The following is a 10,406-nucleotide window of genomic DNA, read 5'->3' on the forward strand; positions in this document are numbered from 1 at the left end:
GCGGGCTGGGCCGGGCCGGGCCGGGCCGGGCAGGGCAGGCTGCCTCCCCTCGGCCACCACCTCGGCCCTCTCCGCCCCGACGCCTGCCTGCCAGGGGGACAGTGCCAGGCTCGGGGGCGTGCCTTGCCCTCACCAAAAGCCGCCTCAAGTGGCGTTGGGCTATGAAGGTGCTCTCACGAGGCTGTCGCCCGGCCGGGAACTGCCACTTTGTCTGGGGGATGGCGGGAACCTCCTGCCTGCCTGTACCTGTTGTCCATGTCACGGCCTCTGCCAGCCCCAGCAGGCACCACGGGCATTAAATGCACTTTTATTTAAACCCAAGAGCTCCAAGTTTCCACCAGAGACTCCCTGGCAGGCTGGTGCACAGACCCGACGGGGGTGATGCTTTGTGGGGGCCGGCAGGCAGCCCGGCAGGGAAGGGGGATCCAGAAGGGAGCAGGTGACAAGGAGCAAGAACAGCAGCTAACGGTGGTGCTGGACAAGCGGGTGATCGATAAAGATGGACACACACACACAGTGGAGTGGGTGTTGGTGGCACTTCACTGCCTAGCAGTGGTGGTTCCTCCTGAGGACCCATCTTCACACGGGTGGCTGTGGGCCACCAGCCCAGGCTCAGCGCCGCAGGCATGCCGTGGTGTTGCTGCCCCTGGCTCCGTGGGGATGTGCCACTGTGTCTGTCCCTGCACGCGTCCCCCTCCTTGCAGCACCTCCTGCCATGGGGTTGTCATCACCCTGCCAGCAGCCGGGACCCAGCTCCTCTGTCCCCCGTGTCTGTCCCGGGCACAGAGACCATGTTTGCTTGCCCAGGAGTGCCGCCCCCCCGCAGACCCCAACAGCCACCCCGTCCCTTTGGGTGACAGTGCCAACCCCGAGAGTGACTGTCCCTACCTCTGTGCACCCTTAAAGCCCGGGCATGTCGTTTCCATTGTTGGTGGAAATAATAAACCAACTCCAGCCCAGCCCGGGTGCCCAGCCCACGTCCTCGTGGACCACAAGGGGCTGGGGACACCGTGTCTCGGTGCAGCGCCAGCCATGGGGACGGTGCACCTGGACCCATGGGTGCCCATGCTCCCACTGCCCCTGTGCTCCCCAGCTGCCCTGCACCCACCAGCCACTGCCGCTGCCTTGGGCAGCCGCTGTCGCTCACCCAACCTGCAGAAAAGCTCCCAGCAGAGGCAATGCCGGCAGCACCCTTCAAAAGCACCGCCGCCAGCAGCACCCCTGATCGTCGTCCTCGGCACGGCTCGCCCGGGGTGGCGGGCACCCGCTAAATACCAGGGCCCTGCCCGGGTGAGGAGGGGTGCGGCGGGCAGGGGTGACACCCATGAAACATTTTGTTATGCTTTATGGGTGCTGTAACCTTGGGGCTACAGGAGAACAGACATGTGGCACATCCTGTCATGGGCACAAGGGTCTGCAGGCCCTTATAAAAACACCGCCAGGGTTGGGGTGAGGATGGGTGGTGGTTTTTCACCTCTGGTGTCAGGTGATGGGGTGAGTCAGGCGTCCCCCCTATGAACCCTGCCTCGGTGCCCCCAGCATGGGTGCAGTGTTGGGGGGGTGAGGGGTGTCATCCTCCTGCAGGCGCTGCCATGGGACAGCGGTCCATGAGGCCTATGAGGAGGGGGCAGAGCTCCTCCCGTCCTGTCCTGTCCCAGTGATGTGCCCCCATCTCTCTGCTAATGCCCCCAGTGCTGCCCCGCACTTGGCAGCGTTCCCTGCCTGGGACAGTGAGCAAGGAAGTTTTAGCTCTTCAAACCTCCCCAGCTCAAGAGGGCTCCCAGAATGGAGGTGCAAACTCCATCAGGCACACGGGTGGTTGGGAAGGGACCTAGCACCCTGCCGTGAGCCAGAGAAAACCAACAGGAGCCTGGGGAGGTGTGCGAGGAGCCGCAGAGCCCCTTGGGGACAGACATAAACCGGGGTTTGTGTCACTGGCAGAAGTGAGCAGCCCAGGAATGTTGGGGACTGCTTTGCAGGAGGCAGGCCTGAGCTGGGCTGCAAATGGGATTCTGTGGGACAGAAACACGCCTGGCTGGCAAACCCTCCTGGCACAGGCTGGGGCCCTGCAGCTGCATCCCAGAGCTGTGGGGACATGGACTTAAAGTGCACATCCTCAGCATGGATGAATTCCCCTTTTCTTTCCTCCTGCAGGTATTGGTTGTTTACCGCCTCTGTCCTTCCAAGGCAATGCACAGTTTTTATAACACACGCTATAAATCCTGCTCTGGGTAGGACACGTGTGAGACGGAGATGCTTTACTTGCTGCTGTTGTGTCTTGGAAGGGCTGGGTGGGAATTTAATGTGTACTTGTTTAAATGCAGTGATAAAATTTCTTCCTGCTGCCTTTCAGAGTGACCTGGCTTCCCTCCTACTGCAGAGGCGATACCAGATCAAGCTAAGCCAATGGAAAGTTCAGGTGGAAAAGCCCAAATTCGTGGCCGTAAATACTTGTGATCAAAATTCAACCTTGACTCTAGGGCCTTGGAGGGTGGGACTGCCTCCATGTCTGTGCACTGCCTGGCACAGCAGTCCCCAGGGGTCTCGGGGAACACGGGGGGGCCCAGGGATAAAAGAACTACTCTGAAATGTGGCACCCATCAGCACTCCAGGACAGAAATATGTCTGTGAATTAATACTTACTGTATTCACACACTACAAGTTGAATTTAAAATGCTCCTCTGCTAGCAAATAGCTCTTCACTCATGTCCAGCATAACCTCAGGGATTATTTGGAGAGGATACAGTAATTTTATTTGGGAATTAGAGAATTAATTTGGTCTTTATTTTATAAACTAGGCTTAGGTCCCACACAAGTTCAGCCCTGGCTGTGCTCAGTAACAGCAGAATTTTGTCTGAACAACTTACAATGCTGGAGTCCTCCTGGGGGGTGTCATGGCATGAGGATAAAATCTTTGACTTCAGCCTCATACCACTGGTCCGCACTAGGGAGAGCTGTGTTCTTTCTCTTGCACAGTTTAAATGGACAAAGAGAACTCCAGAAGTTCACCGATATGGGTGTTGTATTTGGGACTTAATAGCCTGTTGTTTATTTCTGGTTTAAGAAAAAAAAAGTTGTCATAATGAATCTGCCTGAGATGAGCTTCATGTAAGTATCTCCAGTTCCTTGTGGATGCCAAAATCTTCAGATGATTTATGGTAATATTTGCCTAAAGGCAGTGATGGAAGATGAACCAATTGATGGTATTTTTCTGTCTCTATACAACCTGCCTGCCTTAGAAATTCTGTTTTAGTTATGAAACTTTTATTTTTAATAATTGCCAAACTCCTGTTACCTGGGCATTATTTTTATACTAGTTTTTGTATGTCTGAGGCTTAGACCACAGTTGACAGGCAGGGTAACGCTCTGTTCCTGTTGTTTGTGGGCACTCTGCTTGCTGGAGACCTTAGAAGCTGAAAAGTATTCCCGTGAGAAAGGGATGCCATCAGCTCATAAAAGCAAATGCCACAACTTTCCCCCCACTTTTATTGCAGTCCAGCACATGACACTAAGGTCTTATCTGCCAGCTGCTATTTGTTATGCTGCTAGAGCAAAAATTGCAAAGGTACTGTAAAGCCATGGGATATCATCTAGTTTGTATTAAAAGGGATCTGATCAAAGGGATTTTACAGAACATGGTCTAAATATGGCTGCCTCTGCTTTGAGAGAAGATAGAGACCCAAAATGGTCACTCTGTCAGCAGAAATATTTCAAGCAGAAACACAGGTGTTTTAGAAGCATCTATAAAATCCCCATGGTTTCCTATGTCCCTGTTAAGGTAACTTGGCTCCATGCAGCAAAGGGTGTGAGCACCCTGCTCCACCAGCAAGCCTGCTGCCCTCTCCTGCTGAGGCTGCTGTCTGTACCAGGAGCTGGAAAGATACTCTGGATCGATGCTGTAATGCCTTTTCTCGGCGCACGTTTGATGGAGAACATATTCATATATCTTTTTAATGAACTTAAGAGTAGTCTCTTGTTGTTTCAGCTGAATTCAGCCAGGAACTGACCTAAGCTCAAGGCCATGTTTCAGACAAGGTGAAGAGCATCCCCGTGTTTTCAACTCCAGAGAATTTGTTTCAGTGGCAGCAGCACTGTTCGCTGTTTTCTTAAGGGGTCACAAAAACTGCCAAGATGACAGCACCTGGTGGGCCAGCAGCAAGGTCCAGAGCTGTTCCTCTTCAACCCTAGTGCATGGTTGTGCTGGGAGGATGGCGAGGGAACAAAGGGATCGGGGGAAATGGCAGTTAGCCAGAGCCCAGGATTTATAAGATGAAGGTGGATGTAAAACTACCTCTGCCTGTGGTTCCCAAGAGGGAAGCACTATCTTAACCTTGCGAGTCTGTTCTGTGGGGGCAAGAAAGACCCACTGCTCATCTCATGGAGCCTGCCCAGTCTCTCCTTGTCCTCAGGCAGAAGCAGAGGTGACATTTGCACAGGGCTAGCAGAGATGGCGCAGGGCCCAGCTGGTCCCTCCTGGGGCAGACACAACCCTTTGGGCTCCCTGGACCTATGTGCAGGGCACTAAATAGGGCCTGTCTTCTCCCCCCAACAACTTCAACAAGCACCAGCCCAATTCCCAGATGTGTCCTGGTGTTTCTGCTTCTAGGCATCATTTGAGGCTTCCCATGAGGACCCTAGCTTATCTCTGGCTGCCATGTTTGTGGGTTCAGAAATGGACACAGTAACCATGGCACAGAGCCAGGAAACCTGCTCTCTGCAACGCTGCTCTGTGTGCTGGGATTGCGAGCACAGCCCTGCGGAGGCAGAAGCAGCTTCTTCCCCCTCCCACCCAAATTCCTCTGCTTTCATTACTTTTTTTCTCCCAGTTCAATGACCGCCGGCCTTTGTCTCGTGGTCTGGCAGAGCCTGGTGCCACACACACCAGAGAGACAAAGAAATACACTGGCTTTTCTCCCTGAGCCTGCTATGAAGAGCCCACATTGTGTTTTACTGGGGAGGGGGAGACAGGCAGAGGGCTGAAGTGTTTTGCTCGGCCTTGGGCTCTGTAAAACCCTCTGTTTCTTTAAACACATCAGCCCAAAGTTCTGGCAAGGAAGCGGTGACCCTGAGGAAAGAAGCCCCAAGGTTACACTCTCCTGTTCAAAGATCAGGACCATGAATTTTCAAATAATGGAAGCAGCTCTTTGGGCAGCACTAAAAGAGCAGCCAGGTCTCAGCCCCACATCCATGCCCAGGCCTCCTGACTTTCACAGGCTGGGTCAGGGACAACCCAGGCCAGGAGAGCAGTGTTTGCTAGGCTGTGAGCCCAGACAAGGATCAGGGAAGTGACCTGGAGCTGCTCATTAGCAGAGGCAGGAAAGGGCCAAGGTTTCTGGTGTTCACACCTGATTCTCCTGCTCCTTCCCACCCTATCAGCCAGCGCAGAAGATTGTTCCAGATCATTCCCTGTAAAAGATAAACATCAGAATGATTTGGGGTGAAATGGACAGTATGAATAAGCAGGAAAGAGAATTTCAAGACTGTTCAGGTTTTGATCTGCCAAATGCTGTTCTTCCTGTTGCATTTTAAGTAAAGGTCACTTTCAAGAATGACATCAGAAAATGGTTTAATGAAGCCAAGCTAGGATCTTGTCTCTGACTAGAAATGGTGTGCTTTGACATGTTTCTTGGCTAATGACTGAGCTAAGATATCTACCAGATCTAATCGCTATCAATGGAGAAAAATACCATGGTAGCTTTGGGGAACACAGGAACTGCCAGCAACCTGGTCTTGCCTTTTCAAAGGGACATTTTTGAAGATGTCTGGACCTTCATCCTACCCCACAAGCATTTGTATAAGGCTCTTAAACTCCTCACATTTCTACACAGGAGCTGACCATGGTAATAAAATGACACCCCTGGGCTCTCCATCGTAGGTATTGCTAAAGTGTCTTCCTGGTAACAGTGGTGACCTGTTCCAAGTTGCACTGAGTCTGAAATTCAACAAAGGCCTAAGACATAAAGCAATTATTGATCCTGTGCTGCAGTGAAAAGGCACAAATGGAAACATGCCACATCAGTAATAGCAGACAGCTTCAACTTTGGCTCATCCCATCTCATTCTTGGGGAATAGTGTGGCTAGGCAATGAAACACAGTGAAAACTTGCTTTCTTCAGCGTGTTCACTGCATTTATCAACCACTCGCTTGTACTGTGCCACCAGGAGCAGTCTGGGCAAAAGATGCTCCTTTCTGCTCTTGCTGCTTGTCACCTGCTTCCCTCCAGATCCCCCATCCCTGCCGGGCTGCCTGCCAGCCCCCACAAAGCATCACCTCCATCAGGTCTATGCACCAGCCTGCAAGGGAGTCTCTGGTCGAAAGGGAGACTTACAGCTCTTGGGTTTAAATAAAAGTGCATTTAATGCCTGTGGTGCCTGCTGGGGCTGGCAGAGGCCGTGACATGGACAACAGGTACATGCAGGCAGGAGGTTCCCACCATCCCTTAGACAAAAGTGTGGTGTCACAGATACTGGCTGGGTGACAGCCTTGTGAGAGCACCTTTATAACCCAAAGCAACTTAACACAGCTTTTTGTAAGGCTACAGCAAGGCATGCCTCCGAACCTGGCACTGTCCCCCCAGGAGGCATCAGGGGGGAGCTGCCACTGCTGCCAGCTCTGTCCTTTGACCGCTTACAGCTCGATACAATTGCAACTCCCCTGCAAAGGGTCCCACTGTTCCCCAGACTGATGGGGTGGCAGGGAAGACACAGCCAGACCCATCTCAGAGGTGCACAGCGAAGGGACAAGAGGCTGCAGGCACAAGCTGCCATGCAAATAAAAATGTCCGCCCCAGAGGTGCTGGAGCCCTGGATCAGGGCCCACAGGGGTAGCAGGGCTCCATCGTTTCCACACACCTGGCCCTGGCTGTGGGGTGCCTTGGGGCAGGTGTTGGGGCCCCCAGTCCAGCTCTGACCACGCCTGTCCAGCCGTGGCTCACAATTCATTGTCTTTACTGTGGATGAGAGCGGCAGTACAAGCGATGCCACCAGGCCGGCTCTCCTGCTGACTGCCCAGTTATTTTTTTTCTCACAACGGCAGCTTTCTCTCCAACAGCTCCCACGTCTGCGGCCGTGGGCTGGCAGCGAGTCAATGCATCCCTGTGTGCATCACTGTGCAGTGCGGGCCCAGTGCCCGGCTCTGGACGCCCCCGCCTCCAGCTGCCATTGGTGCTGCAGGCACTGCGGCAGGGCCCCGGGCTCTCCGCCCCCGGGCATAAGAAGCCAGCGAGTCCCCCCGGGGCACCCGGCTGCATCGCATTGCTGTGCCACAGCCCCGCCGCCAGCAGGGAGGTGAGAGGGGCCGGGGGATGCCGGGCAGGCACTTGGCTACTGGAGCAGGCGGGCTGCTGCCGCGGGAGGGGTGGCATGGGGGACACCATCGCAGCTCCGAGCTCTGCCACTATAGCAGAGGCCAGCAGGGAGCTGAAACACTCCTCAGCTTCGTGGACGGGGAGCAGGCAGTGCTGCTGGCAGCTAGCTCAGCCTGGTGCAGGCAGGGCAGGAGCATGCAAAGGGCTGTTAGGATGCATGCGTGAAGTGCTTCCAGAATATTTCTTACCTGATTGGAAACAGTCTCGCAGTTTGGACACCAACTGCTGCACGGGGGGAGGGCATCGGCTTGAGAATCAGGCTGTGGGATGAGATTCAGCGCCTTCAGCATCGGGCCTTGCGGTGCTGAAACAAGAGACAGGCCGCAGGGCAGGAGACATTTATCCGTGGGGTATGAATTAACCGAGTGCCAGACAATAAGGCTTTTTTTCCCCCCCAGCATCAGTGCATTCAACAGCTTTTGGGAAGGTGGTTTTGCATCTCTCCCTGTTCGATCACAGTCTCTTTGGTTTGTCTGTTTGTGAAATCTGCTGAAAATGCTGCAATCCCAATTACTAACATTCCCAAGAGGGTCTGCAGATCAAGTGTGGGAGGAGGGAGGTTAGAGATGTGCTTATTTTGTCCCAATGGCACTCATCAAAACTGGTTCCTGCCCGGGTTCCCCTGACTGCTCAGTTGGAGAGAGGCCTGCAGGCAAGAAAGGCAGAGGCGAAAGCGCCTGTGACAGCAAAACTTTTCTGAAGCTCCTTGTGCAGAAATGAAATCCCTGCCCACCCCTCTCCCAAGCAAGGAGAAAAAAGCAATGGGTTAAGCAGTGGGAGCCAAAGAAGAGGTGAAGTGACAGCATGCTGCCTGCTAGCCAGGTCTGCACATACGGAAAATGCAGCAGCACCTTGCTGGGAGCCACCAGGGCTTTGCAGCCTCTCCTCGTTCTTTCTCCTGTGCTCTGCCCACACGGAGACCCAAGGTGCCAAACTCACATCAGCCCCAAGGGATGTGTCAGCTCCTGGCATGCGCCAGTCCTGTACTGGGCACTCCTCGCGCTGATGCTCTCCTCTCCTTGAGAGCTCCTGCAGGCAGAGCCAAGGTCTCTTGGGATCTTGCTCCCTGAAGCGAGAGCTGCTAGCGGTGCAGCAGCATGTTTTGAGTGCAGGGTCCAGCATTGCTGACCGATGAGGGGAGCCCCAGTGTGGCCGTGCTTGCAAAGCAAAAGGCATCGCTGGAGCTTGCCCAGGCTAACACACCCACCGCTCCCTCTGACCTCAGGGCCACGCTGTGACCATGTCTGAGCTGGAGAAGGCCATGATCGCCATCATTGATGCCTTCCACCAGTACTCAGGGAAGGAGGGAGACAAGCACAAGCTGAAGAAATCAGAACTGAAGGAGCTCATTAACAACGAGTTGACCCATTTCCTTGGTGTAAGTATTGCTCTCTGCGCAGCGTGCCTGGCTGGGGTCGGGGAGCTGCGCTGAGCAGCTTCCAGGCTCCGCTAACTCCATCTCCCATGGGAAGCAAGCACAGGGGAAGGGGTTTATTCACGAAGCAGTACATTCAACACTTTGCTCCAGCTCTGCAGGAGCAGCAGGTGGCAGGACAAGGGCAACAGCCTGTGTTGGGGGCTGGGGTTTGGGTTGGATATTAGAGAAATTTCCTTCTCTGGGAAGGAGGGACAGCCTTGCCCCAAGGGGCTCAAGATGTCCCTTCCCAGCGGCACAGCTGTGGCTGCGATTTCTGCTTCAGGAGGGCTGCTGTTGCGCAGATGCTGCTGCAGGCGCAGGGCAGTGCCCCACACAGATGGGAAACAGTCACGAGCTATTTGGGATGTGACTGAACAGAGATTCAGCCATGAGAGCACCTGAGAAGTAGGGACATGTTACTGTCTGGGCCTCGCTCTGATCCTCCCCAGCTTTGGCTGCCTGTTTGTATCCCTTCAGGAGATCAAAGACCAGGAGACTGTGGACAAAGTCATGGAGGCGCTGGACAGCGATGGGGATGCAGAGTGCGACTTCCAGGAGTTTGTAGCCTTCATTGCCATGGTCACCGCTGCTTGCCATGAGTTCTTTGAGCACGAGTGAGCTGGTGGGAAGCAGGCAAGCACGTCCTGCTCATGCTGGAGAGATGCAGAGTAGCATCGCTCCTCTGGGAAAAAGACTGGGTGCTATTAGGGGCTCCTTGGAGTTAAGCTTGTGCTAGACTTAAGCAGCTTATTAAGTTCTGTGGCTTTGTGAACAAGAAACACCCGCACGGCTCAGGAAAGCCTATTGGCCAGTGCCCACCTGGCTGGATGCAGTGTGCGAATGCCTTGTCTCAAGCTCCTTCCCTGCTGCTGTATGCAAGGGATGTGCACGGGGCTGGAGGCAGGCAGATGCCATGATCCAAGCTTGCTTGCAAAGGGAAAAGGGAAATTCAAGGGCTGAAGTAGGAGGTGATACAGAGGGGCTGGCTACAGAAGCCTGGTTCTGAGCCCACTGGCCTGAACGGAAAGGCTCCCGTTGATTCCTGTGGGCTCTAACTGCCCTGTGCATCGTACTAACCCAGGCAGCACAGCCCCTGTCCCATCACAGGGGCTCAGCAGAGCCCATGCATTTCTTGGCAAATTGAGACACCCTTGGCTTGAAAGGCAAAGCATAACCATCTAACAGCCCAGGCTTTTCTCTTGTCAATGAATCCTACTTTTAGCAGCCTGCAGAACTGGAAGTGAAAGCATATGAAGCTCCTGGGCTGGGGACAGCTTCTGGGCCTGGGATGTGCCTCGGCAAGGTCTCCAGGCTCAGTCAGAAGGGAAGGGGGAATCTACCCAGTGTGACCACAGTGCTTTAACATAGACCAGGCACAGCCTCCAGAGTGTGTGGAAATGGTGAGAATAAAATGTTGTTTCGGTCTCTGGGCCACAACTGGTCTCTGGTGAAAGACATGTCCTTTTGTCCCAGCTGCCCTGCGCTGTCAGAGGGGAAAGCTGGAGGATGCAGCCTGAAGCACTACTATAGCTCACACCCCTCGGCTTCTTGTTGGGCATTGACCCTTCATCTCCTCCCTGGCATCACTATGGCTGGCCACTATGGTCGGCACCACCATGCTCC

General features: G+C 54.2%; 1 protein-coding gene across 1 annotated transcript; it reads left to right on the forward strand.

Moving 5' to 3' along the window:
- The first annotated feature begins 8,479 nt into the window (after positions 1-8,479).
- Positions 8,480-9,739, forward strand: S100B (S100 calcium binding protein B). Its single transcript, XM_010566970.1, has 2 exons — positions 8,480-8,744; positions 9,261-9,739. The coding sequence occupies exons 1-2, from the start codon at positions 8,607-8,609 to the stop codon at positions 9,399-9,401; spliced, it is 279 nt and encodes a 92-aa protein (XP_010565272.1). The 5' UTR covers positions 8,480-8,606; the 3' UTR covers positions 9,402-9,739.
- The last annotated feature ends 667 nt before the right edge of the window (positions 9,740-10,406 follow it).

This window comes from Haliaeetus leucocephalus, unplaced genomic scaffold, assembly GCF_000737465.1.
Source record: "Haliaeetus leucocephalus isolate CR32 unplaced genomic scaffold, Haliaeetus_leucocephalus-4.0 Scaffold223, whole genome shotgun sequence".
Lineage (NCBI taxonomy): Eukaryota > Metazoa > Chordata > Aves > Accipitriformes > Accipitridae > Haliaeetus > Haliaeetus leucocephalus.